This window comes from Dysidea avara, chromosome 2 (assembly GCF_963678975.1).
Source record: "Dysidea avara chromosome 2, odDysAvar1.4, whole genome shotgun sequence".
NCBI lineage: Eukaryota > Metazoa > Porifera > Demospongiae > Dictyoceratida > Dysideidae > Dysidea > Dysidea avara.
Genome location: NC_089273.1, coordinates 11,236,099 through 11,263,967, shown reverse-complemented (window position 1 = coordinate 11,263,967; position 27,869 = coordinate 11,236,099). Strand labels below are relative to the sequence as shown.

The 27,869-nt window shown below is 35.0% G+C and overlaps 1 protein-coding gene across 1 annotated transcript in view; it reads right to left on the bottom strand.

Annotated features, from left to right (window-relative positions):
- The window catches only part of LOC136247806 (adhesion G-protein coupled receptor V1-like), a 52,903-nt gene that overhangs the window by 3,371 nt on the left and 21,663 nt on the right, over nucleotides 1–27,869 (bottom strand). Inside the window, exons 36-84 of the mRNA XM_066039629.1 lie at nucleotides 27,698–27,832; nucleotides 25,167–25,367; nucleotides 24,972–25,109; nucleotides 24,712–24,915; nucleotides 23,980–24,117; nucleotides 23,700–23,906; nucleotides 23,469–23,606; nucleotides 22,653–22,859; nucleotides 22,349–22,498; nucleotides 21,678–21,884; nucleotides 21,385–21,534; nucleotides 21,129–21,332; nucleotides 20,931–21,065; nucleotides 18,382–18,582; nucleotides 18,187–18,324; nucleotides 17,927–18,130; nucleotides 17,190–17,327; nucleotides 16,910–17,116; nucleotides 16,679–16,816; nucleotides 15,856–16,062; nucleotides 15,552–15,701; nucleotides 14,882–15,088; nucleotides 14,589–14,738; nucleotides 14,333–14,536; nucleotides 14,135–14,269; nucleotides 11,587–11,787; nucleotides 11,392–11,529; nucleotides 11,132–11,335; nucleotides 10,409–10,546; nucleotides 10,129–10,335; nucleotides 9,898–10,035; nucleotides 9,065–9,271; nucleotides 8,762–8,911; nucleotides 8,090–8,299; nucleotides 7,801–7,947; nucleotides 7,545–7,748; nucleotides 7,364–7,498; nucleotides 4,731–4,931; nucleotides 4,537–4,674; nucleotides 4,277–4,480; nucleotides 2,807–2,944; nucleotides 2,527–2,733; nucleotides 2,316–2,447; nucleotides 2,047–2,253; nucleotides 1,725–1,874; nucleotides 1,093–1,299; nucleotides 840–989; nucleotides 584–787; nucleotides 386–520 (exon numbers count right to left, since the gene is read on the bottom strand). Of these exons, the coding sequence (XP_065895701.1) occupies nucleotides 386–520; nucleotides 584–787; nucleotides 840–989; nucleotides 1,093–1,299; nucleotides 1,725–1,874; nucleotides 2,047–2,253; nucleotides 2,316–2,447; nucleotides 2,527–2,733; nucleotides 2,807–2,944; nucleotides 4,277–4,480; nucleotides 4,537–4,674; nucleotides 4,731–4,931; nucleotides 7,364–7,498; nucleotides 7,545–7,748; nucleotides 7,801–7,947; nucleotides 8,090–8,299; nucleotides 8,762–8,911; nucleotides 9,065–9,271; nucleotides 9,898–10,035; nucleotides 10,129–10,335; nucleotides 10,409–10,546; nucleotides 11,132–11,335; nucleotides 11,392–11,529; nucleotides 11,587–11,787; nucleotides 14,135–14,269; nucleotides 14,333–14,536; nucleotides 14,589–14,738; nucleotides 14,882–15,088; nucleotides 15,552–15,701; nucleotides 15,856–16,062; nucleotides 16,679–16,816; nucleotides 16,910–17,116; nucleotides 17,190–17,327; nucleotides 17,927–18,130; nucleotides 18,187–18,324; nucleotides 18,382–18,582; nucleotides 20,931–21,065; nucleotides 21,129–21,332; nucleotides 21,385–21,534; nucleotides 21,678–21,884; nucleotides 22,349–22,498; nucleotides 22,653–22,859; nucleotides 23,469–23,606; nucleotides 23,700–23,906; nucleotides 23,980–24,117; nucleotides 24,712–24,915; nucleotides 24,972–25,109; nucleotides 25,167–25,367; nucleotides 27,698–27,832 (8,445 nt within the window). The remainder of the gene's footprint in view (nucleotides 1–385; nucleotides 521–583; nucleotides 788–839; nucleotides 990–1,092; nucleotides 1,300–1,724; nucleotides 1,875–2,046; nucleotides 2,254–2,315; nucleotides 2,448–2,526; nucleotides 2,734–2,806; nucleotides 2,945–4,276; nucleotides 4,481–4,536; nucleotides 4,675–4,730; nucleotides 4,932–7,363; nucleotides 7,499–7,544; nucleotides 7,749–7,800; nucleotides 7,948–8,089; nucleotides 8,300–8,761; nucleotides 8,912–9,064; nucleotides 9,272–9,897; nucleotides 10,036–10,128; nucleotides 10,336–10,408; nucleotides 10,547–11,131; nucleotides 11,336–11,391; nucleotides 11,530–11,586; nucleotides 11,788–14,134; nucleotides 14,270–14,332; nucleotides 14,537–14,588; nucleotides 14,739–14,881; nucleotides 15,089–15,551; nucleotides 15,702–15,855; nucleotides 16,063–16,678; nucleotides 16,817–16,909; nucleotides 17,117–17,189; nucleotides 17,328–17,926; nucleotides 18,131–18,186; nucleotides 18,325–18,381; nucleotides 18,583–20,930; nucleotides 21,066–21,128; nucleotides 21,333–21,384; nucleotides 21,535–21,677; nucleotides 21,885–22,348; nucleotides 22,499–22,652; nucleotides 22,860–23,468; nucleotides 23,607–23,699; nucleotides 23,907–23,979; nucleotides 24,118–24,711; nucleotides 24,916–24,971; nucleotides 25,110–25,166; nucleotides 25,368–27,697; nucleotides 27,833–27,869) is intronic.

Sequence of the window (27,869 nt, the reverse complement as noted above, 5' to 3'; positions counted from 1 at the left end):
GCCCATTGCTATAAAATGCATTTTATTACAAATGTACTATTGTGCTTAGAACCACAATTTTCAAAAATTCTGTCACATACAGCAGTGTAACAATGAAGATGATAATTATAATAGCCTTCTAGCAAGAGTGTAGGAATAAAATTTTAAGCGAGCAATTAGCTTCCTAAAATTCAATTTGGTGATAGTTGGAAATATGCCCAAAGGTTATTTGAGTGCATGACTGTCTGTTTAGAGTATCTGACTGCTCTATTAGAGTAGCTCAAAGAATTATCTTAAGCACAAAGGCCCACTCTAATAAAAAGTGGAGAGGCTTTGGCCCCCCTACCCAATTATTTGTTACACCTATTTCTTAATACGAATATGTTCATGTAATTTCTTTATCCACCTGTAGCAGTGATGTCCATTGTAGTCAGTACAACTTCAAATGGTTCAGATGATACTTGACTGAATGTTAGTGTTAATGTCACTTCACTACTGTTCTCTCTTGTCTCATAACTGGATTGTTCAATATTCACCACAACTATACAGGATAAAATATATGTCACACACTGATCAACATAGATATATTATACTACTATCATACCTGTACTATCAGTGATTCTTCCAACCGAAGTGTCTCTACCTACTCTCACTAGAGGATTATCACTAGCAAGTGTTAAATTCACATCAAAAGTCTCCACTTGTTCCGTCACATTGTCACAGATCACTGATATGTTACCTCTACCCTCTGTTGATCCAGCTTCAATTGTTATAGTAATCGGATTAGAGTCAAAGTCAACACCTGATCCTATTGGAGTATAGTAGTCACTAAACATCATATCTACCAATGTATTCCTTACCAGTTGCTGATACTGGTGATTGTTCAAAAGGAGTAACTATTACATCAAGAGGAGCTGAAGATGTTCCCCCAACCTTGACAACTACCGCCTCTACTATTCCTGATGATTCACTACCAGTAAAATGTCCTTCAGAAAAGTTGATCACTACCACTAAAAGATTACACCAAACAAAAGTATAAATGAGTAATGTCTCAGAAATTGTTTAGATCAATCAAAGAGTTTTTGACAGCAGAAATATATTAACCACACTTACTAGTATTATCAGTGATATCTCCAACAGCCATATCACGATTACCAGCTGATATCCTTCCATTAAATAATTCTGGTACAGTTAATGTTAAGTCAAACAATTCATCTCCCTCAACAATGGTATCATTGAACACTGTTATACTAACATTGCTTGTTGTTATACCACTAGGGAATGTGACTGTTTGGTTTGTAGTGTTAAAGTCAACATCACCTGTTAAAAAAATTGTTTAATAGCAACAATGGTGTAGTAAGATACCACTGAATTAACAGAGGTGGTTGAAATGAGGGACATGGTCCCTTCCCCTACTCTTTTATTGCTGAATGGCTAAAATTATCGAGATACTCTAATAGAACAATCAAACACTCTAATAGAATGGTCAGACTTATACAAAACATGGTCAAAACATTCTAAAATACAAAATTTCCACACACACGCATGCACGCACGCACGCACACACACACACACACACAAACACACAATTACTTTGGCCTGCTTTACAGACTTTTCTTTGTTTATAAACACTTCTAAAGCATCATACCAATGCAATTCTACTTGTTCAGATAGTTTAAGTTTAACCCAGTATTAATCAGGATTAGTTATGATACCGTCTAGTGCCATAGTGCTTTAGGTCATACCTTCAGCAGAAACAGGTGATTGTTCTGATGGAGTTACAATCACATCAAATGATCTACTAGATGATCCTCCTATTAGCTCCAGTATTACCACTACTGATCCAGTTTCTTCAGAACCAAAGAATCTATCTTCGATAAATCTCACTGATATATCTACAAAAGACAACACATGTTATATACCATTCATTTGTGCAAGCCGCTAAACCATGGCTAATAAAAGTTTGGATAACAATATCTCACACCATTAGCAATCAGATTACCAATACTGGAATAATGTATATGCTATAATACATGTAGTAAAATAATTATAATTCTTTTTACTAACTTGTAGTATCCATTATGATGATGTTAGCTTGTGATGGGTTAGTAACACTAACTCTATTTGGTAGTGATGTTGACTGAATGGTGAGATCAATAGTTTCATCATCTTCCACTATATTGTCATCAGTTATTGGAACATCAAATGAACCGATTGTCTCTCCAGCAGTAAACGTGACTTGATATGATCCTGAACCATAATCGTCCTCATCACCTAAGTTAATTGAGAACATTTTTTTCAAAGTGTGCGACAGACTCGTCAATGTATATCTTTACCTGATCCACTCCTATCAGTTATAACTACAGTAATATCAGTTGATGACGGATTACTGAGAACTAGTACAGGTTGTGCTGGTCCTTCATCTTCATTAACAATGTATGATGGCTGGTTGAAGCTTACTGTGATATCTGTTGGAACATAACACAGGATGTAACTTTCTAATTGTTTACACAGTATCCTATCTACTATACAATGTGATACCCTCACCGTCATCATCCACAATGGTCACTGTTGCTTGACTACGATCTACTACAGCAACTAAATCAGGTAGTGAGGACTGATTAATAGTGAGATTAAAGGTCTCATCATCTTCTAATATATTATCATCGTTGATAAGAATGTTGAGTTGTGATGAATTTACTCCAGCAGAGAATGTGACAGTATACACTCCAGATGTGTAATCTCTATCATTACCTGTAATAATGTAACAGTCAACAATTTATCACTCATCATCACATTATGTATTAGTGTAATGTTGTACACTCACCAGTAGCTGTTCCATCACTACTAAACACTTGTACAGTAACATCAATAGCAGGTGAACTACTCAGTTCTAACATTATTGTAACATTACTGACATCTTCATTAACACTGTATGTGGACTGGCTGAATCTCACAGTTATAACTGCATTAAAATAAAATGGATATGATATTGTATGTGAAGAAAAATAGCATAAATAAGCTAAATCCACCAATTATGCTTGTTGATATGTCTTAATTATATCCATGGTAGTACTCCCACAGTCAGTCATATAGAGCCTATCTGTATGCAAATAGTTTTGGAAAACTGTGTTTACCCAACTGCATGTATCTGTCCACAATTGCATGAACAAAATGTGAACATCAAAATGAAGTCAGTATAATTTCTATTATGAAGTGTAAAAGTGGTAGAAATACAGATACAGTGGGACTCCATTATCTGAACACCTGTGTGTCTGTTCAAACTCAGGAAAATGAATTTGGATGGATAAATAAAGTCAATTCATTGATATGCAGAGTTCCATTCAACTACTCTAATAGAACATACATCCAACATGTTAACAAAATACCCTAATAAAACATTCGCTTTTACTGTTCAGATAAGATAATTCAATAATAATGAATCACAATTTTATACTGTTGCACTGTAATGCACTACACACATCTTTATGGTACATAATATTTTATCAACTGTTAACAATCTCAGAAACTAGTCTATACCTATTTGAAAAGTTGCTACTAGGAATTTCTTTTAACACACAATGGGTGAGTCAGTAGATACAGAAAAAAAAGAAGAAGAAAAACAACAGCCATTTTGAGACATGTTTTGGATTTCTGGTCATACAAGTAATATTTGAAAAAAAGATTAATAGGATTGAAAAAACATAAACTAATACTGCACTGTTAGTGTCCACAGACTCTCTAGGGTTCCTATGGATACAAATACATGAAAATAGTAAGGAGAAAAAGTCCTAACTGCCTGGCAGACTCCTGTAAGCATTTGAGCGTTAATCGGATGGCTGCAGGTTCGAGGCTGCCCAGGTCCAGTCATGGATTTTTTCTTCTTTCTCCTACTTTTCAAACATACTTAGAGCAGTTAATATAAACATCTTAGGCTTTTATAAGGCCTTCTGGTATACAGGCTCTGCCTTTACCAAGTACTTTAATCATAATAAATATCTTCTAGTTAACTACAAGCCACATAACCATTGTGAACATAGCTAGTAGCTACACACATAGCTCAATGATGACACAGTGTCACAGAATTTTTTATCCAGGGGTGGGGGTTACTGGTATTAAGGGATCTTCACCTACAAAGAACGTTACCTTTCGCGATCAACATTTTATGCACTGACTGCTTTATTAGAGTATCTCGATCATTTTGCAACAATTTTTCTTTTTGTAACTAAAATACAAAACGGATCTGAGCAACAACTTTTCAAATAGGTATGGCTTTAATGCACAAACACTTACTTACCTCCTTGATTAACGATGGTCACAGTGGTAGAATTATTATCAACACTTATTGATAAACAAGTTGTCATCAATGTTATAGTAATATCAAATGTCTCATCATCTTCATGTATCATATCATTAATAATATCTACACTATATAATGATGATGTCAACCCAGCTGGTATGACGAGTAGTGATTGTTGTGTTACATTATAATCTTCTCCACCTGTGAAAAATATGTACATTAATAGTATCGTGTAGTCATTGGGTTAACAATATTACCAGTAGTTGTCCCATCAGTGATAGTGACTAGTACAGTTACATCTTGTGATGTTACTCTACTAAGTGTAACACCCACTAGTAATTGACCATCAACTTCTGATACTGAATATTCTGTTTGGTTCAGTGATAATACTGCTTCTGTGGTAGGAACAATTTTATATAGCAATATACAGCACAGTAGTCACTCCACTCACCATCATCATCCATAATAGTCACATTACTACTGATAACATCTCCGGCAGTAACTCCACATGCAGTAACATTCTCTATAGTGACACTGAACAATTCATCACATTCTACAACATCATTATCAATAATGTCTATTGTAAATGATTGTGTTAATACTCCAGCAGGAACATCAACTGTGATCCTTGTTCCATTGTAATCCTCAACATCTGTTAATACAATAAAATTCAGGTATATATATACTAGTTTTTGCAAAGATTAAAAGCATATGAAATACCATGTTATAACATACACTTTTCGTATGTACCATAGATTGGAAAATTTCTGTGTAAGAATTTGTTTGAATGTTACAAAATAAAACCATACGAAAATTATTCTAGTGCAAAATTTTTCCACACTAAGTTTGCAAGGTACGCATCATAATTGAGTACAATTAGCTACATTTGTGACATGCAGTATTAATTATTATTCTTCAGAGCTGCCAGTGTATTTATGCTACATTTCTCCTTTCAGATTTTAACACAAGCAACGACTGCTACGTAGCTGGATATATCATGCCAGTTTTGTATATGCATAGCTACAACTGTACCACAATATAGCTAGTTGATGTGCATTGCTTTAAAAATTGTTTCAGCATGCATGAAACTGAGTAGCTAGTGTTATTACAATTATTTTTGGAAGCAGTAAATGTAGTTACATGCGTGTCTCCCATGCAGTTTTCACTATACTGACCAGCATTAAAATAGTGAGGTGGACTGGCAAAGAATCATCCCAGTAGTATAGAAATAACACAGTTAAATAGTGCTCCCTTACTTGCATCCTACCAAAATATATTATCAACTTACATGGTATCATCATTGGGCTCATCGTAAATATGGAGGCCAAACCATACTTATTGGTAGATTAGTAACTACTGCTGCCCAGTATAGATGTGCTCTACCCTAAAAATGTGACTTGTTTCTAGCTGAACTTTCTACGTACAGGGTGACTTGTTTCCAGCTGATCTCCCTACAGAGTGATTTATTTGTAACTGATCTCTCTACAGGTGACTTGTTTCTAGCTTATCTCTCTACCAGGTGACTTGTTTCTAGCTGAACCCTCTACAGGGTGACTTTTTGTAGTTGAAAACTCAGAGTGACCTTATAGTTCTCTACAAGACATAGTTGAACACCTTAATAATAGAATAATAATATTTACTTCTTAGCTGGCTGTTCTATTAGGGTGACTACTTTATTAGAGTATCTCAATCTTGCACTTGCTACACCAGTCTCATACCCAGATCATTCCTTTCCTTTACTATTTGGGTGGGGGGAAAAGGATCTGGTGTAACTATAATAGTCCTTTCATTCTTAATCCCCAAATTTGGGGATTGTTTAAAGGGCTGAAAACAAGCCACAAACAAAGTAATCTAATGTATTTGTGTTTCATGCACCTGTCACAGAAATAACTCAGTAGCTACAACGGGCGCATGGAACAAAAAAATGTCATGTTCACAGCTTGTTTTTCACTTTTCAGACAATCCCCAGAGTCTGGGGATTCAGAACGAAATAGCTATTGGAGTTACACCAGATCCTTTTCCCCCCACCCAAATTCAAAAGGAAAAAAAAGCTATCTGAGTACAAGACTATTGCTACACCAAGTAGGATTTCATGTTATGTATAACTCTGTGGCTTTAAGTGATTCTTCTACACGATTGAAGAGTCCTTCCAAGATAATTAATCCATCTGTACACCAATTTTCAAAGCATTCGACTGAGCAGTTTATCTGGTAGGCATGGAAAATTATCGCTAATTGATAATTTAATCAATTTAATCTAATCAATAATTCAGTGTGTAATTGTTACATACTGTTGGTTGCTTCACTATGTCTTGACAGTTTTTTGTTCAATTTCTTTTAAACCATGAAAGGTGTTTGAGATTCAATAGTTAACCTATCTGCGTACTGACAGTCAGCTTCTTTCCATAAGCAGTTTATCCTGTGAGTACTTATCACATTCCTGCCAATCTTGGTACCGATGCGCCTTTATACCCCCCATTTGTGTGCAAATTTCAAGGCAATCGGATATTATGTTTGCATTTTACATGTATGGCAGCTTTTGTAAATTTGTAAAAAGACAAAGAAGAAAAAGAAGAAATAAAAAAACACGAAGAAACTTTAAGTCTCATATCTCGAGAATGTTTTCAGCGATTCCACGAAACTTTGGTATGAGAGGTACTGACAATGTGGGTGTATCCACAGTAAAATTAGTCTTGTTTCATAAAGGCAGCACAAAGCTGCCAATGTGTGAAAATCACGTTTTCTTTGTTCCTGTCGATATACTGTACTCACGGTGTGGCGTGCTGGCTTCTTGGGCCGCACGACACACTACAGTGTGTCTTGATTATTATTATTATTACAGCTTTACAGTAACCGGTACTACACATGTACAGCAAATTACACTACAGCCTTGAATTACCTAAACCTAACAAACAGATGTTGAAGACTTTAAGACAACTCTAAAACAAGCGAATACGGAAAAACAGAAAATGGGCCAAAGATGAGATTTTGTAATATTTAAAAGTAACTACCCACCCAACACTGCCTCCTTAGTTCCGCACTGTTGCTACATTTATGTCTTAGTGTTATGTAATTAATGTTTCACCTGTAGCAGTGATGTCCATTGTAGTCAGTACAACTTCAAATGGTTCAGATGATACTTGACTGAGTGTTAGTGTTAATGTCACTTCACTACTGTTCTCTCTTGTCTCATAACTGGACTGTTCAATGTTCACCACAACTATACAGGATATTATTCACACTGATCAACATTGATATATTCATACCTGTACTATCAGCGATTCTTCCAATTGAAGTGTCCCCACCAACTCTCAATAGAGAATTATCACTAGCAAGTGTTAAATTCATATCAAAAGTCTCCACTCGTTCCGTAACATTGTCACAGCTAACTGATATGTTACCTCTACCCTCTGTTGATCCAGCTTCAATTGTTATAGTAATTGGATTTGAGTCAAAGTCAACACCTGATCCTATTGGAGTATAGTAGTCACTAAACATCATATCTACCAATGTATTCCTTACCAGTTGCTGATACTAGTGATTGTTCAAAAGGAGTAACTATTACATCAAGAGGAGCTGAAGATGTTCCCCCAACCTTAACAACTAGCACCTCTACTATTCCTGATGATTCACTACCAGTAAATTGTCTTTCAGCAAAGTTGATCGCAACTGCAAAACAACAATAGAAAAAGAATCAAGCAATTGGATGTCTTTTATAAGGTGTACAATTGTTAGTACTTAATTTATAATTAGGCCTTTACTTTACATCATACAATATATTTTGACACTATGGTACTGTTACTAGACTCACGAGTAATAGGATCACTGATATCTCCAATAGCCATATCACGACTACCAGCTGATATCCTTCCATTAAATAAATCTGATACAGTTAATGTTAAGTCAAACATTTCATTTCCCTCAACAATGGTATCATCGAACACTGTTATACTAACATTACTTGTTGTTATACCACTGGGGAATGTGGCTGTTTGGTTTGCAGTATTAAAGTCAACATCACCTGATAAAAAAAGAATTGTTTCATAGCAACAATAGTGTAGTAGTTGCCACTGAATTAACAGAGATGGTGGAAATGGTGGACTATGGCCACATTTTGTTTACAATAAAGTTAGAGATCTCAGATAGAGCAATCAAATACTTTAACATAGAACAGTCACAATTTAAGTTAACTAACTGCAGGTCACTACATAATTACCATATTCAAACATGGCAAAAATACAAAATCTCATAGCTTTTGCCACAGATCCTATTGCACGCCACCTATTTCTATTGTATACCTAAGACACCAATGCATTATTTAACTGGTTGGCCCCAATACTTTGGCCTGCATCACAGACTCTTTCTTTACTCATAAACGCCTTATATTGGTACAATTCTACTTGTTCAGGTGGTTTAAGTTTAATCAAGTTTTTATCAGGATTAGTTATGATGCCATCTAATGTCATAGTGCTTTAGGTCATACCTTCAGCAGAAACAGGTGATTGTTCTGATGGAGTTACAATCACATCAAATGATCTACTAGATGATCCTCCTACTAGCTCCAGTGTTACCACTACTGATCCAGTTTCTTCGGCACCAAAGAATCTGTCTTGGATAAATCTCACTGTTAAGTCTATGAAAGACAATACATGAAATATACACTTTATTTCACATTTGTTGGCTAATACAAGAAAAATATCTCACACCATTTGCAATAAGATTAACACTACTGGAATAGTGTATTCCATAATACGTGTAGTAAAATAAATTAGATTTTTTTACTAACTTGTAGTATCCATTATTGTGATGTTAGCTTGTGATGGGTTAGTAACACTAACTCTATTTGGTAGTGATGTTGACTGAATAGTGAGACCTATGATTTCATCATCTTCCACTACATTATCATTAGTTATTTGAATATCAAATGAACTGATTGTCTCTCCAGCAGTAAATGTGACTTGATATGATCCTGAACCATAATCCTCTCCACCACCTAAGATCATAGTAAGATTTTCATCATATATTAACCATTAAAGCTGCATAAGCCAATAAATCGGCATTTTTTACATAGCATAAAACACACAATTATTTCTGATGCATGGATACTTAATGGTTTCAGCTTGTCTAACTTCAAAACCACTTTTCAGCTGGTATATACATTGGGCTACTATGAGCAATCATAGTAATTTCATTCACTCACTTGTGGTTTTGACATAATGAAGATTGATGTCAGTCATGCACAGTTTCCTTAATGCATGAAACAGGCAGCCATTTTTGTACAAATATCTTATTCATGTGATCTTTATTGTCATGATTTGCCAATGAGTGGCAAAGCTAATAGTATGAGCATTTTCATTGAGTACATGTCGTTTCATGGAAAGCTTTGGCAATATTGTTTTGTTGCAAGGTGAGTCACATGGTATCATTTATTCCTTATTGTATCAAACATATAATGACACAAGTTGTGTACCCATAGGATTAATGGTTTGTGATTTATAGTGTTTAGTTTGAGGCCATACATAAAAGCCATAATATTATATTGGCAAAAATTATGTATTTAAAGTGCGTTAAGTTGTTACTTATAATTACTTGTGGATTTAAGAGTTAACAAAGACTTACCGTTAGCTGAACCATCTGTGACATTTACAATTACAGTGATATCAGTTGATGATGGATTACTGAGAACTAATACAGGTTGTGCTGGTCCTTCATCTTCATTAACCATGTATGTTGACTGGTTGAAGTTTACAGTAATATCTGTGGAAATGTAGCATACAAGTACGGCTTGTAACTTTAAAGTTTGCAAAACTGTATCTATATTTACAGTGCTATACAATCTACCACACTCACCATCATCATCCACAATGGTCACCGTTACTTGACTAGGATCTCCTACAACAACTCCATCAGGTAGTGAAGACTGATTAACAGTGACATTAAAGGTCTCATCATCTTCTAATATATTATCATCAGTGATAAGAATGTTGAGTTGTGATGAATTTACTCCAGCAGAGAATGTGACAGTGTACACTCCAGATGTGTAATCTCTATCATTACCTGTAATAATGTAACAGTCAACAATTTATCACTCAACATCACATTATGTATTAGTGTAATGTTGTACACTCACCAGTAGCTGTTCCATCACTACTAAACACTTGTACAGTGACATCAATAGCAGGTGAACTACTCAGTTCTAACATTATTGTAACATTACTGACATCTTCATTAACACGGTATGTGGACTGGCTGAATCTCACAGTTATAACTACATTAAAATAAAATTGATATGGTATTGTATGTGATGAAAAATACCATATTATAGTCTCTAAGCTTGTTATAATGTCTTATGTAGTACTCCCACAGTCAGCTATATAGAGCCTATCTGACTGAAAATAGTTTTGGAAAACTGTGTTTACCCAACTGTATGCATCTGTCCACAATTGCAAGTGAACATGAAAATGGAGTCAATATAATTTCTATTATGAAAATGATTGAAGCGTACAACGGGATGAAATACGGATACAGTGGGACTTCATTATCTGAACACCTGTATGTCTGTTCAAACAGGAAAAATGAGTTTGTTTGTATAACCAATTCATTTATATGCAGATTTCCATTCAACTACTCTAGAGAACATATATTTATATACTCCAGCATGTTAACAAAATAACCTAATAAAACAGTCACTTTTATTATACAGATAAACAAAATTTAGATACTGAATTACAATTTTATATGGTTACACTGTAATGAATTACACACATTCTTATGGTACATGATACTTCATCAACTATTAACAATCTCAGACTTTAATGTACAATAATCGTTAACAGTGCCCACACTTACGTACCTCCGTGATTAAGGATGGTTACAGTAGCAGAATTATTATCAACACTTATTGATAAACAAGTTGTCATCAGTGTTATAGTAATATCAAATGTCTCATCATCTTCATGTATCATATCATTAATAATATCTACACTATATAATGATGATGTCAACCCAGCTGGTATGACGAGTAGTGATTGTTGTGTTACATTATAATCTTCTCCACCTGTGAAAGATATGTACATTAATAGTATCGTGTAGTCATTGGGTAAACAATATTACCAGTAGTTGTCCCATCAGTGATAGTGACTAGTACAGTTACATCTTGTGAAGTTACTCTACTAAGTGTAACACCCACTAGTAATTGACCATCAGCTTCTGATACCAAATATTCTGTTTGGTTCAGTGATAATACTGCTTCTGTGTGTAGAAACATTTTACATAGATAGATTATGACTCTGTAATAACTCCACTCACCATCATCATCAATTATAGTCACATTACTACTGATAACATCTCCAGTAGTTACTCCACATGTGGTAACATTCTCTATAGTGACACTGAACACTTCATCACATTCTACAACATCATCATCAATAATGTCTATTGTAAATGATTGTGTTAATACTCCAGCAGGAACATCAACTGTAAATCTTGTTCCATTGTAATCCTGAACATCTGTTAATACAATCAATTTAGATATTTAGACTCTTACTATTTAGGCTGTTTTGGGTGGGTAATAAATCTCATATACTCCACCTTGTTTTCTAATATACTCCACACCTTCAGACACAATATAACATATGCTCAAAATCTAGGTTTATCCAATCGCTGTGCATTGTTCACGTGAAGCGATTTAACGAGCGCTATTATTTTGTCACGTGAGGGTGCATAGTTGCCATGGCGCTAGTATTATCGCAAGAAAACCAGCCGCTTTTGTTGAGCCTACAGCAGAAACAGCCGTGGATGAGGTAAGTAATCTGAGTATAATGTGGAATAGAGTCTAAAGCAGTTATACGGGCACAATATGGCGTCTATGAAATTTGTAACCAGATCTGCAAAAACAGGACATAATCGCATATTTTTCGAACTGCTGGTTATTAAATATTTACAATCTACTTAGCCAAGTGTACCTACTGGCAAAGTTTCAGCTTCATGTGCCAATAGCTTTGGGAGTTACAACCCTCCAAAATAGCGACAACAGAAAAATCGATATGTACAGCAAGTATAGGGAAAATAAATTACAGGCGCTTACAAAAACGGTTGTAACTTACCAACGGATTGAGGTACGGAACTACAATTTTCACCATCGTATTTGTCATGAACAGAGGTATCGTTTACTGGAACAGTTTGTCGTTTACTCACCCTTTTTCACTGCATAAAAAGGCAAAATTCATGAAGAAAAATCGATCGCGTACGATCACTTTGATATGATCTAAACAAACGCTCATAACTTACGTATCATTGGGTCTACTGCAACGAAACAAAGATTTTCCAACTGCTCTTGAGTAGGCGATTAAGATGATATCCAGGTTTTCATTGTTAGTCCCTTCCTTCGCTAAGAATTAACGTTAACAAAATTGACGAAATTTTTACAATAATACGCAAGTATTTCACCCAATGTATTCAATGCTTGATACTTAATTTAGGCTTGTGCGATTATGTCCCTTTTTCACAGATCCGGTCACATTTATAAACCTTCAGGCTCTTAGTAGTGCTGTCGCTTCGCTCGTGCACTACAGGCCGGGCTTTCAGGTTTATAAATTTCATAGACTCCACATTATGTCCGTACAACTATTATATAATTATACTGATAAACCAGCAAACACATTACAACATACAACACACATTTTGGAAATGTAGTTCTCTTTTAGTGTAAAAGATGTGTACGTATATGTTATATATACCACTTTAGTGTGGGAATTCAAAGGTGCCTCTCAGTATTTAATTCACATATTGCCTGGACAATATCATGGGAAGGCGGTTTGCCAATGACTTTGATACCCTGCCAGTTCAAAGAAATGATACACTTTGACTCGTTATATTGAGCAACATAGAGCTTTGTATTGCGGGACTCATTTTTGTAGTATTTGCTAAGCTGAGTATATTTGCTAAGAATGACTCCTTAGTTGTTACTAAAGGATAATGAAGGCACAAAATAATTGTTTCGGCCATCGTGGATGCATATTTCTACCCACCGCATATCAGCCTTTGAACAGACCACAAAATAGCAAAGCTACTAATACTACGAAATAGGTTAGTCACTTACAGTCCTAAGTACTTTACTTAACATATATAATAACTTGCTGTCCAAATAGCGAAGTTAGTTGGCTTAACTTAGTACAAAAATGATTGCACTATAAACTCCCTCCCACAATCGCAAGTTTTCTATCATTGCGTGTCGAAGCATAGTAACATATTAATGATGCTTTAACATTTGGCTAATGTTCTGATGGCTATTAGCCCACGCTATTAAACCCACGATCGATATTCAGATGCTACTGTATAAAACAAATGGGATGAGTTCTCGTTAGTTTCTTACCTATTAGGTGAGCGCGCCCCAAGTGATTTATAGCACTTATACAACGACTGCTTGGTATTTACTGATATTATACAACCACAGCCCTCGGGCTGCACCCTCGGGTTTTGGGTGTATATATCAACAAATCCCTCACAGCCGTGGTATAACTATTAAATAAATATTGCAGTGCAACAGTGAAGACGATATATAAGACAGCCTTCTACTGTAGCAAGAATGTAGGAAGAAATTTTAAATGATCAATTTGCATTCTAAAATTGAATTTTAGTAATAATTTTTTAGTTAGAAATATGTCTGAAGGATTATTTGAGTACACAACTGTTTGGCTAGAGAATCTGACTACTTAATTAGGATATATCAAAGAATCATCTTAAAGCACTGCAATAAAAAGTGGAGAGGCTTTGGCCCCCCCTATCATATTCATTGCCAAACCTAATTCTTAATACGAAAATGTTCATGTAATTAATGTTCAATTGCTTTACTCACCTGTAGCAGTGATGTCCATTGTAGTCAGTACAACTTCAAATGGTTCGGATGATACTTGACTGAGTCTTAGCGTTAATGTCACTACACTACTGTTGTCTCTTGTCTCATAACTGGACTGTTCAATGTTCACCACAACTATACACAATATTATACATGTCACACACTGATCAACATAGATATATTATACTACTATCATACCTGTACTATCAGTGATTATTCCAACTGAAGTGTCCCTGCCTACTCTCACTAGAGGATTATCACTAGCAAGTGTTAAATTCATATCAAAAGTCTCCACTCCTTCTACCACATTGTCACAGCTCACTGATATGTTACCTCTACCCTCTGTTGATCCAGCTTCAATTGTTATAGTAATTGGATTAGAGTCAAAGTCAACACCTGATCCTATTGGAGTATAGTAGTCACTAAACATTATATCTACCAATGTATTCCTTACCAGTTGCTGATAATGGTGATTGCTCAGAAGGAGTAACTATTACATCAAGAGGAGCTGAAGATGTTCCCCTAACCTTGACAACTACCACCTCCACTATTCCTGATGATTCACTACCAGTAAATTGTCCTTCAGCAAAGTCGATTACAACCACTAAAGATTACATCATCAAACAAAAGTATTGACATAATGCTAGCTGTAATTTTGTGCAATACTTGCATGTAAAACATTATTATGATTATAATAAAATCAGTTAATGCCTGGCTGTAACTTTGAAAAGTATTAACCACACTCACTAGTATTATCAGTGATTTCTCCAACAGCCATATCACGATTACCAGCTGATATCCTTCCATTAAATAATTCTGGTACAGTTAATGTTAAGTCAAACATTTCATCTCCCTCAACAATGGTATCATTGAACACTGTTATACTAACATTACTTGTTGTTATACCACTGGGGAATGTGGCTGTTTGGTCTGTAGTGTTAAAGTCAACATCACCTGATAAAAAAAGAATTGTTTCATAGTAACAATACTGTAGTAGTTGCCATTGAATTAACAGAGGTGGTGGAAATGGTGGACTATGGCCACATTTTGTTTGCAATAAATTTAAAGGTACTCAAATAGAGCAATCAAACACTGTAACATAGAACAGTCACAATTTAAGTTAACTAACTGCAAGTCACTACATAATTACCATATTCAAACATGGCAAAAATACTAAATCTCATAGCTTTTGCCACAGATCCTATTGCACGCAACCTATTTCTATTGTATACCTAAGACACCAATGCATTATTTAACTGGTTGGCCCCAATGCTTTGGCATGCTTCACAGACTCTTTCTTTACTTATAAACACTTTATATTGATACAATTCTACTTGTTTAAGTAGTTTAAGTTTAATCAAGTTTTTATCAGGATTAGTTATGATGCTATCTAGTGTCATAGTGCTTTAGGTCATACCTTCAGCAGAAACAGGTGATTGTTCTGATGGAGTTACAATCACATCAAATGATCTACTAGATGATCCTCCTACTAGCTCCAGTGTTACCACTACTGATCCAGTTTCTTCAGAACCAAAGAATCTGTCCTGGATAAATCTCACCGTTATGTCTATGAAAGACAGTACATGAAGTATACACTTTATTTCACATTTGTTGGCTAATGCAAGTAAAATATCTCACACCATTTGCAATAAGATTAACACTACTGGAATAATGTATTTCATAACAAATGTAGCAAAATAATTTAGACTTTTTTTACTAACTTGTAGTATCCATTATTGTGATGTTAGCTTGTGATGGGTTAGTAACACTAACTCTATTTGGTAGTGATGTTGACTGAATAGTGAGATCAATGGTTTCATCATCTTCCACTACATTATCATCAGTTATTGGAACATCAAATGAACTGATTGTCTCTCCAGCAGTAAATGTGACTTGGTATGATCCTGAACCATAATCCTCTCCACCACCTAAGATCATAGTAAGATTTTCATCATATATTTAACCATTAAAGCTGCATAAGCCAATAAATCGGCATTTTTTACATAGCATAAAATGCACAATTAGTTCTGATGCATGGATACTTAATGGTTTCACTTCAAAACCACTTTTCAGCTGGTATATACATTAGGCTACTATGAGCAATCATAGTAATTTCATTCACTCACTTGTGGTTTTGACATAATGAAGATTGATGTCAGTCATGTACAGTTTCCTTAATGCATGAAACAGGCAGCCGTTTTTGTACAAATATCTTATTCATGTGATCTTTATTGTCATGATTTGCCAATGAGTGGCAAAGCTAATAGTATGAGCATTTTCATTGAGTACATGTCGTTTCATGGAAAGCTTTGGCAATATTGTTTTGTTGCAAGGTGAGTCACATGGTATCATTTATTCCTTATTGTATCAAACATATAATGACACAAGTTGTGTACCCATAGGATTAATGGTTTGTGATTTATAGTGTTTAGTTTGAGGCCATACATAAAAGCCATAATATTATATCGGCAAAAATTATGTATTTAAAATGCGTTAAGTTGTTACTTATAATTACTTGTGGATTAAGAGTTAACAAAGACTTACCGTTAGCAGAACCATCTGTGACATTTACAATTACAGTGATATCAGTTGATGATGGATTACTGAGAACTAATACAGGTTGTGATGGTCCTTCATCTTCATTAACCATGTATGTTGACTGGTTGAAGCTTACAGTAATATCTGTGGAAATGTAGCATACAAGTACGGCTTGTAACTTTAAAGTTTGCATAACTGTATCTATATTTACAGTGCTATACAATCTACCACACTCACCATCATCATCCACAATGGTCACCGTTACTTGACTAGGATCTCCTACAACAACTCCATCAGGTAGTGAGGACTGATTAACTGTGAGATTAAAGGTCTCATCATCTTCTAATATATTATCATCAGTGATAAGAATGGTGAGTTGTGATGAATTTACTCCAGCAGAGAATGTGACAGTATACACTCCAGATGTGTAATCTGTATCATTACCTGTAATAATGTAACAGTCAACAATTTATCACTCAACATCACATTATGTATTAGTGTAATGTTGTACACTCACCAGTAGCTGTTCCATCACTACTAAACACTTGTACAGTGACATCAATAGCAGGTGAACTACTCAGTTCTAACATTATTGTAACATTGCTGACATCTTCATTAACACGGTATGTGGACTGGCTGAATCTCACAGTTATAACTACATTAAAATAAAATGGATATGATATTGTATGTGATGAAAAATACCATAAATAATCTATTATAGTCTCTAAGCTTGTTATAATGTCTTGTGTAGTACTCCCACAGTCAGCTATATAGAGCCTATCTGACTGAAAATAGTTTTGGAAAACTGTGTTTACCCAACTGTATGCATCTGTCCACAATTGCAAGTGAACATGAAAATGGAGTCAATATAATTTCTATTATGAAAATGATTGAAGCGTACAACGGGATGAAATACGGATACAGTGGGACTTCATTATCTGAACACCTGTATGTCTGTTCAAACAGGAAAAATGAGTTTGTTTGTATAACCAATTCATTTATATGCAGATTTCCATTCAACTACTCTAGAGAACATATAAATTATTTATATACTCCAGCATGTTAACAAAATAACCTAATAAAACAGTCACTTTTATTATACAGATAAACAAAATTTAGATACTGAATTACAATTTTATATGGTTACACTGTAATGAATTACACACATTCTTATGGTACATGATACTTCATCAACTATTAACAATCTCAGACATTAATGTACAATAATCGTTAACAGTGCCCACACTTACGTACCTCCGTGATTAAGGATGGTTACAGTAGCAGAATTATTATCAACACTTATTGATAAACAAGTTGTCATCAGTGTTATAGTAATATCAAATGTCTCATCATCTTCATGTATCATATCATTAATAATATCTACACTATATAATGATGATGTCAACCCAGCTGGTATGACGAGTAGTGATTGTTGTGTTACATTATAATCTTCTCCACCTGTGAAAGATATGTACATTAATAGTATCGTGTAGTCATTGGGTAAACAATATTACCAGTAGTTGTCCCATCAGTGATAGTGACTAGTATAGTTACATCTTGTGAAGTTACTCTACTAAGTGTAACACCCACTAGTAATTGACCATCAGCTTCTGATACCAAATATTCTGTTTGGTTCAGTGATAATACTGCTTCTGTGTGTGGAAACATTTTACATAGATAGATTATGACTCTGTAATAACTCCACTCACCATCATCATCAATTATAGTCACATTACTACTGATAACATCTCCAGTAGTTACTCCACATGTGGTAACATTCTCTATAGTGACACTGAACACTTCATCACATTCTACAACATCATCATCAATAATATCTATTGTAAATGATTGTGTTAATGCTCCAGCAGGAACATCAACTGTAAATCTTGTTCCATTGTAATCCTCAACATCTGTTAATACAATCAATTTAGATATTTAGACTCTTACTATTTAGGCTGTTTTGGGTGGGTAATAAATATCATATACTCCACCTTGTTTTCTAATATACTCCACACCTTCAGGCATAATAGAACATATGCTCAAAATCTAGGTTTATACAATTGCTGTGCATTGTTCATGTGAAGTGATTTATCAAGCACTATTATTTTGTCACGTGAGGGTGCATAGTTGCCATGGCGCTAGTATTATCGCAAGAAAACCAGCCGCTTTTGTTGAGCCTACAGCAGAAACAGCCGTGGATGAGGTAAGTAATCTGAGTATAATGTGAAATAGAGTCTAAAGCAGTTATAAGGGCACAATATGGAGTCTATGAAATTTGTAACCAGATCTGCAAAAACAGGACATAATCGCATATTTTTCGAACTGCTGGTTATTAAATATTTACAATCTACTTAGCCAAGTGTACCTACTGGCAAAGTTTCAGCTTCATGTGCCAATAGCTTTGGGAGTTACAACCCTCCAAAATAGCGACAACAGAAAAATCGATATGTACAGCAAGTATAGGGAAAATAAATTACAGGCGCTTACAAAAACGGTTGTAACTTACCAACGGATTGAGGTACGGAACTACAATTTTCACCATCGTATTTGTCATGAACAGAGGTATCGTTTACTGGAACAGTTTGTCGTTTACTCGCCCTTTTTCACTGCATAAAAAGGCAAAATTCATGAAGAAAAATCGATCGCGTACGATCACTTTGATATGATCTAAACAAACGCTCATAACTTACGTATCATTGGGTCTACTGCAACGAAACAAAGATTTTCCAACTGCTCTTGAGTAGGCGATTAAGATGATATCCAGGTTTTCATTGTTAGTCCCTTCCTTCGCTAAGAATCAACGTTAACAAAATTGACGAAATTTTTACAATAATACGCAAGTATTTCACCCAATGTATTCAATGCTTGATACTTAATTTAGGCTTGTGCGATTATGTCCCTTTTTCACAGATCCGGTCACATTTATAAACCTTCAGGCTCTTAGTAGTGCCGTCGCTTCGCTCGTGCACTACAGGCCGGGCTTTCAGGTTTATAAATTTCATAGACTCCACATTATGTCCGTACAACTATTATATAATTATACTGATAAACCAGCAAACACATTACAACATACAACACACATTTTGGAAATGTAGTTCTCTTTTAGTGTAAAAGATGTGTACGTATATGTTATATATACCACTTTAGTGTGGGAATTCAAAGGTGCCTCTCAGTATTTAATTCACATATTGCCTGGACAATATCATGGAAAGGCGGTTTGCCAATGACTTTGATACCCTGCCAGTTCAAAGAAATGATACACTTTGACTCGTTATATTGAGCAACATAGAGCTTTGTATTGCGGGACTCATTTTTGTAGTATTTGCTAAGCTGAGTATATTTGCTAAGAATGACTCCTTAGTTGTTACTAAAGGATAATGAAGGCACAAAATAATTGTTTCGGCCATCGTGGATGCGTATTTCTACCCACCGCATATCAGCCTTTGAACAGACCACAAAATAGCAAAGCTACTAATACTACGAAATAGGTTAGTCACTTACAGTCCTAAGTACTTTACTTAACATATATAATAACTTGCTGTCCAAATAGCGAAGTTAGTTGGCTTAACTTAGTACAAAAATGATTGCACTATAAACTCCATCCCACAATCACAAGTTTTCTATCATTGCGTGTTGAAGCATAGTAACATATTATATGACGCTTTAACATTTGGCTAATGTTCTGATGGCTATTAGCCCACGCTATTAAACCCACGATCGATATTCAGATGCTACTGTATAAAACAAATGGGATGAGTTCTCGTTAGTTTCTTACCTATTAGGTGAGCGCGCCCCAAGTGATTTATAGCACTTATACAATGACTGCTTGGTATTTACTGATATTATACAACCACAGCCCTCGGGCTGCACCCTCGGGTTTTGGGTGTATATATCAGCAAATCCCTCACAGCCGTGGTATAACTATTAAATAAATATTGCAGTGCAACAGTGAAGACGATATATAAGACAGCCTTCTACTGTAGCAAGAATGTAGGAAGAAATTTTAAATGATCAATTTGCATTCTAAAATTGAATTTTAGTAATAATTTTTTAGTTAGAAATATGTCTGAAGGATTATTTGAGTACACAACTGTTTGGCTAGAGAATCTGACTACTTAATTAGGATATATCAAAGAATCATCTTAAAGCACTGCAATAAAAAGTGGAGAGGCTTTGGCCCCCCCTATCATATTCATTGCCAAACCTAATTCTTAATACGAAAATGTTCATGTAATCAATGTTCAATTGATTTACTCACCTGTAGCAGTGATGTCCATTGTAGTCAGTACAGCTTCAAATGGTTCGGATGATACTTGACTGAGTCTTAGCGTTAATGTCACTACACTACTGTTGTCTCTTGTCTCATAACTGGACTGTTCAATGTTCACCACAACTATACACAATATTACACATGTCACACACTGATCAACATAGATATATTATACTACTATCATACCTGTACTATCAGTGATTATTCCAACTGAAGTGTCCCTGCCTACTCTCACTAGAGGATTATCACTAGCAAGTGTTAAATTCATATCAAAAGTCTCCACTCCTTCTACCACATTGTCACAGCTCACTGATATGTTACCTCTACCCTCTGTTGATCCAGCTTCAATTGTTATAGTAATTGGATTAGAGTCAAAGTCAACACCTGATCCTATTGGAGTATAGTAGTCACTAAACATTATATCTACCAATGTATTCCTTACCAGTTGCTGATAATGGTGATTGCTCAGAAGGAGTAACTATTACATCAAGAGGAGCTGAAGATGTTCCCCTAACCTTGACAACTACCACCTCCACTATTCCTGATGATTCACTACCAGTAAATTGTCCTTCAGCAAAGTCGATTACAACCACTAAAGATTACATCATCAAATAAAAGTATTTACATAACGCTTGCAGTAATTTTGTGCAATACTTGCATGTAAAGCATTATTATGATTATAATAAAATCAGTTAATGCCTGGCTGTAACTTTGAAAAGCATTAACCACACTCACTAGTATTATCAGTGATATCTCCAACAGCTATATCACGATTACCAGCTGATATCCTTCCATTAAATAATTCTGGTACAGTTAATGTTAAGTCAAACATTTCATCTCCCTCAACAATGGTATCATTGAACACTGTTATACTAACATTACTTGTTGTTATACCACTGGGGAATGTGGCTGTTTGGTCTGTAGTGTTAAAGTCAACATCACCTGATAAAAAAAAGAATTGTTTCATAACAACAATACTGCAGTAGTTGACATTGAATTAACAGAGGTGGTGGAAATGGTGGACTATGGTCACATTTTGTTTGCAATAAATTTAGAGATACTCAAATAGAGCAATCAAACACTGCAACAAAGAACAGTCACAATTTAAGTTAACTAACTGCAAGTCACTACATAATTACCATATTCAAACATGGCAAAAATACAAAATCTCAAAGCTTTTGCCACAGATCCTATTGCACGCCACCTATTTCTATTGTATACCTAAGACACCAATGTATTATTTAACTGGTTGGCCCCAATGCTTTGGCCTGCTTCACAGACTCTTTCTTTACTTATAAACACTTTATATTGATACAATTCTACTTGTTTAGGTGGTTTAAGTTTAATCAAGTTTTTATCAGCATTAGTTATGATGCTATCTAGTGTCATAGTGCTTTAGGTCATACCTTCAGCAGAAACAGGTGATTGTTCTGATGGAGTTACAATCACATCAAATGATCTACTAGATGATCCTCCTACTAGCTCCAGTGTTACCACTACTGATCCAGTTTCTTCAGAACCAAAGAATCTGTCCTGGATAAATCTCACCGTTATGTCTATGAAAGACAGTACATGAAGTATACACTTTATTTCACATTTGTTGGCTAATGCAAGTAAAATATCTCACACCATTTGCAATAAGATTAACACTACTGGAATAATGTATTTCATAACAAATGTAGCAAAATAATTTAGACTTTTTTTACTAACTTGTAGTATCCATTATTGTGATGTTAGCTTGTGATGGGTTAGTAACACTAACTCTATTTGGTAGTGATGTTGACTGAATAGTGAGACCTATGATTTCATCATCTTCCACTACATTATCATTAGTTATTGGAACATCAAATGAACTGATTGTCTCTCCAGCAGTAAATGTGACTTGGTATGATCCTGAACCATAATCCTCTCCACCACCTAAGATCATAGTAAGATTTTCATCATATATTTAACCATTAAAGCTGCATAAGCCAATAAATCGGCATTTTTTTACATAGCATAAAACGCACAATTAGTTCTGATGCATGGATACTTAATGGTATCACTTGAAAACCACTTATCAGCTGGTATATACATTGGGCTACTATGAGCACAATCATAGTAATTTCATTCACTCACTTATTTTGAAGACTGGCGTCTGGCTTGTCCAGTTTCCTTGATACATGAAACAGACAGCCATTTTTGTACAAATACCTTATTCATGTGATCTTTATTGTCATGATTTGCCAATGAGTGGCAAAGCTAATAGTATGAGCATTTTCATTGAGTACATGTCGTTTCATGGAAAGCTTTGGCAATATTGTTTTGTTGCAAGGTGAGTCACATGGTATCATTTATTCCTTATTGTATCAAACATATAATGACACAAGTTGTGTACCCATAGGATTAATGGTTTGTGATTTATAGTGTTTAGTTTGAGGCCATACATAAAAGCCATAATATTATATCGGCAAAAATTATGTATTTAAAATGCGTTAAGTTGTTACTTATAATTACTTGTGGATTTAAGAGTTAACAAAGACTTACCGTTAGCTGAACCATCTGTGACATTTACAATTACAGTGATATCAGTTGATGATGGATTACTGAGAACTAATACAGGTTGTGCTGGTCCTTCATCTTCATTAACCATGTATGTTGACTGGTTGAAGCTTACAGTAATATCTGTGGAAATGTAGCATACAAGTACGGCTTGTAACTTTAAAGTTTGCATAACTGTATCTATATTTACAGTGCTATACAATCTACCACACTCACCATCATCATCCACAATGGTCACCGTTACTTGACTAGGATCTCCTACAACAACTCCATCAGGTAGTGAGGACTGATTAACTGTGAGATTAAAGGTCTCATCATCTTCTAATATATTATCATCAGTGATAAGAATGGTGAGTTGTGATGAATTTACTCCAGCAGAGAATGTGACAGTATACACTCCAGATGTGTAATCTCTATCATTACCTGTAACAATGTAACAATCAACAATTTCTCACTCAACATCACATTATGTATTAGTCTAATGTTGTACACTCACCAGTAGCTGTTCCATCACTACTAAACACTTGTACAGTGACATCAATAGCAGGTGAACTACTCAGTTCTAACATTATTGTAACATTACTGACATCTTCATTAACACTGTATGTGGACTGGCTGAATCTCACAGTTATAACTACATTAAAATAAAATGGATATGATATTGTATGTGATGAAAAATACCATAAATAATCTATTATAGTCTCTAAGCTTGTTATAATGTCTTACGTAGTACTTCCACAGTCAGCTATATAGAGCCTATCTGACTGAAAATAGTTTTGGAAAACTATGTTTACCCAACTGTATGCATCTGTCCACAATTGCAAGTGAACATGAAAATGGAGTCAATATAATTTCTATTATGAAAATGATTGAAGCGTACAACGGGATGAAATACGGATACAGTGGGACTTCATTATCTGAACACCTGTATGTCTGTTCAAACAGGAAAAATGAGTTTGTTTGTATAACCAATTCATTTATATGCAGATTTCCATTCAACTACTCTAGAGAACATATATTTATATACTCCAGCATGTTAACAAAATAACCTAATAAAACAGTCACTTTTATTATACAGATAAACAAAATTTAGATACTGAATTACAATTTTATATGGTTACATTGTAATGAATTACACACATTCTTATGGTACATGATACTTCATCAACTATTAACAATCTCAGACATTAATGTACAATAATCGTTAACAGTGCCCACACTTACGTACCTCCGTGATTAAGGATGGTTACAGTAGCAGAATTATTATCAACACTTATTGATAAACAAGTTGTCATCAGTGTTATAGTAATATCAAATGTCTCATCATCTTCATGTATCATATCATTAATAATATCTACACTATATAATGATGATGTCAACCCAGCTGGTATGACGAGTAGTGATTGTTGTGTTACATTATAATCTTCTCCACCTGTGAAAGATATGTACATTAATAGTATCGTGTAGTCATTGGGTAAACAATATTACCAGTAGTTGTCCCATCAGTGATAGTGACTAGTATAGTTACATCTTGTGAAGTTACTCTACTAAGTGTAACACCCACTAGTAATTGACCATCAGCTTCTGATACCAAATATTCTGTTTGGTTCAGTGATAATACTGCTTCTGTGTGTGGAAACATTTTACATAGATAGATTATGACTCTGTAATAACTCCACTCACCATCATCATCAATTATAGTCACATTACTACTGATAACATCTCCAGTAGTTACTCCACATGTGGTAACATTCTCTATAGTGACACTGAACACTTCATCACATTCTACAACATCATCATCAATAATATCTATTGTAAATGATTGTGTTAATGCTCCAGCAGGAACATCAACTGTAAATCTTGTTCCATTGTAATCCTCAACATCTGTTAATACAATCAATTTAGATATTTAGACTCTTACTATTTAGGCTGTTTTGGGTGGGTAATAAATATCATATACTCCACCTTGTTTTCTAATATACTCCACACCTTCAGGCATAATAGAACATATGCTCAAAATCTAGGTTTATACAATTGCTGTGCATTGTTCATGTGAAGTGATTTATCAAGCACTATTATTTTGTCACGTGAGGGTGCATAGTTGCCATGGCGCTAGTATTATCGCAAGAAAACCAGCCGCTTTTGTTGAGCCTACAGCAGAAACAGCCGTGGATGAGGTAAGTAATCTGAGTATAATGTGAAATAGAGTCTAAAGCAGTTATAAGGGCACAATATGGAGTCTATGAAATTTGTAACCAGATCTGCAAAAACAGGACATAATCGCATATTTTTCGAACTGCTGGTTATTAAATATTTACAATCTACTTAGCCAAGTGTACCTACTGGCAAAGTTTCAGCTTCATGTGCCAATAGCTTTGGGAGTTACAGCCCTCCAAAATAGCGACAACAGAAAAATCGATATGTACAGCAAGTATAGGGAAAATAAATTACAGGAGCTTACAAAAATGGTTGTAAACTTACCAATAGATTGAGGTACGGAACTACAATTTTCACCATTGTATTTGTCATGAACAGAGGAATCGTTTACTGGAAAAGTTTGTCGTTTACTCACCCTTTTCACTGCATAAAAAGGCAAAATTCATGAAGAAAAATCGATCGTGTACAATCACTTCGACATGATGTAAACAAACGCTCATAACTTACGTATCATTGGGTCTACTGCAACGAAACAAAGATTTTCCAACTCCTCTTGAGCAGGCGATTACGATGATATACAGGTTTGAATTGTTAGTCCCTTCCTTTGCTAAGAAACAAAGTTAAACAAAATTGACAGAATTTTTTCAATAATATGCAAGTATTTCACCCAATGTATTCAATGCTTTATACTTAATTTAGGCTTGTGCGATTATGTCCCTTTTTCGTAGATCCGGTCACATTAATAAACCTTCAGGTCCTTAGTAGCGCCCTAGCTTCGCTCGTGCACTACAGCCTGGGGCCTTCGGGTTTATAAATTTCATAGACTCTACATTGTGTCCGTACAACTATTATATCTACTGATAAACAAGCAAACACATTACAACATACAACACACATTTTAGAAATGTAGTTCTTTTTTAGTGTAAAAGATGTGTACGTATATGTGATATATATCACTTTATTGTGGGAATTTAAAGGTGCCACTCAGTGTTTAACTCACATATTGCCTGGACAATGGGAAGGCGGTTTGCCAATGACTTTGATACCCTGCCAGTTCAAAGAAATGATGCGCTTTAACGCGAGCTTTGTATTGTGGGACTCATTTTTTGTAGAAGTTGCTAAGCTGAGTATATTTGCTCAGATTGACTACTTAGTTGTTACTAAAGGATAATGAAGGCACAAATTAATTGTTTGGGCGATCGTGGATGTGTATTTCTACCCACCGCATATCAGCCTTTGAACAGACCACGGAACAGCAAAGCTACTACTACTACTACTACGAAATAGGTTAGTCACTTACAGTCCCAAGTACTTAACTTAATATAATAACTTACTTACTGTTCCAGTAGTGAAGTTAGTTGGCTTAACTTAGTACAATAATGATTACAATATAACCTCCATCCCACAATCGCAAGTTTTCTAACACTGCGTGTTGAAGCATAGTAACATATTAATGACGTTTCAACATTTGGCTAATGTTCTGATGGCTATTAGCCCACGCTATTAAAACCACGATTTATATTCAGATGCTACTGTATAAAACAAATGGGATGAGATCTCGTTAGTTCTTTCACATATTAGGTGAGTGTGTCCCAAGTGATTTATATCACTTATACCACGACTGCTTGGTATTTGCTGATATTATACAGCCACAGCCCTCGGGCTACACCCTCGGGTTTTGGGTGTATATATCAACAAATCCCTCACAGCTGTGGTATAACTATTAAATAAATATTGCAGTGCAACAATGAAGACGATATATAAGACAGCCTTCTACTGTAGCAAGAGTGTAGGAAGAAATTTTAAATGATCAATTTGCTTTCTAAAATTGAATTTTAGTAATAATTTTTTAGTTAGAAATATGTCTGAAGGATTATTTGAGTACACAACTGTTTGGCTAGAGAATCTGACTACTTAATTAGGATATATCAAAGAATCATCTTAAAGCACTGCAATAAAAAGTGGAGAGGCTTTGGCCCCCCCTATCATATTCATTGCCAAACCTAATTCTTAATACGAAAATGTTCATGTAATTAATGTTCAATTGCTTTACTCACCTGTAGCAGTGATGTCCATTGTAGTCAGTACAACTTCAAATGGTTCGGATGATACTTGACTGAGTCTTAGCGTTAATGTCACTACACTACTGTTTTCTCTTGTCTCATAACTGGACTGTTCAATGTTCACCACAACTATAAAGGATATTATATATGTCACACACTGATCAAC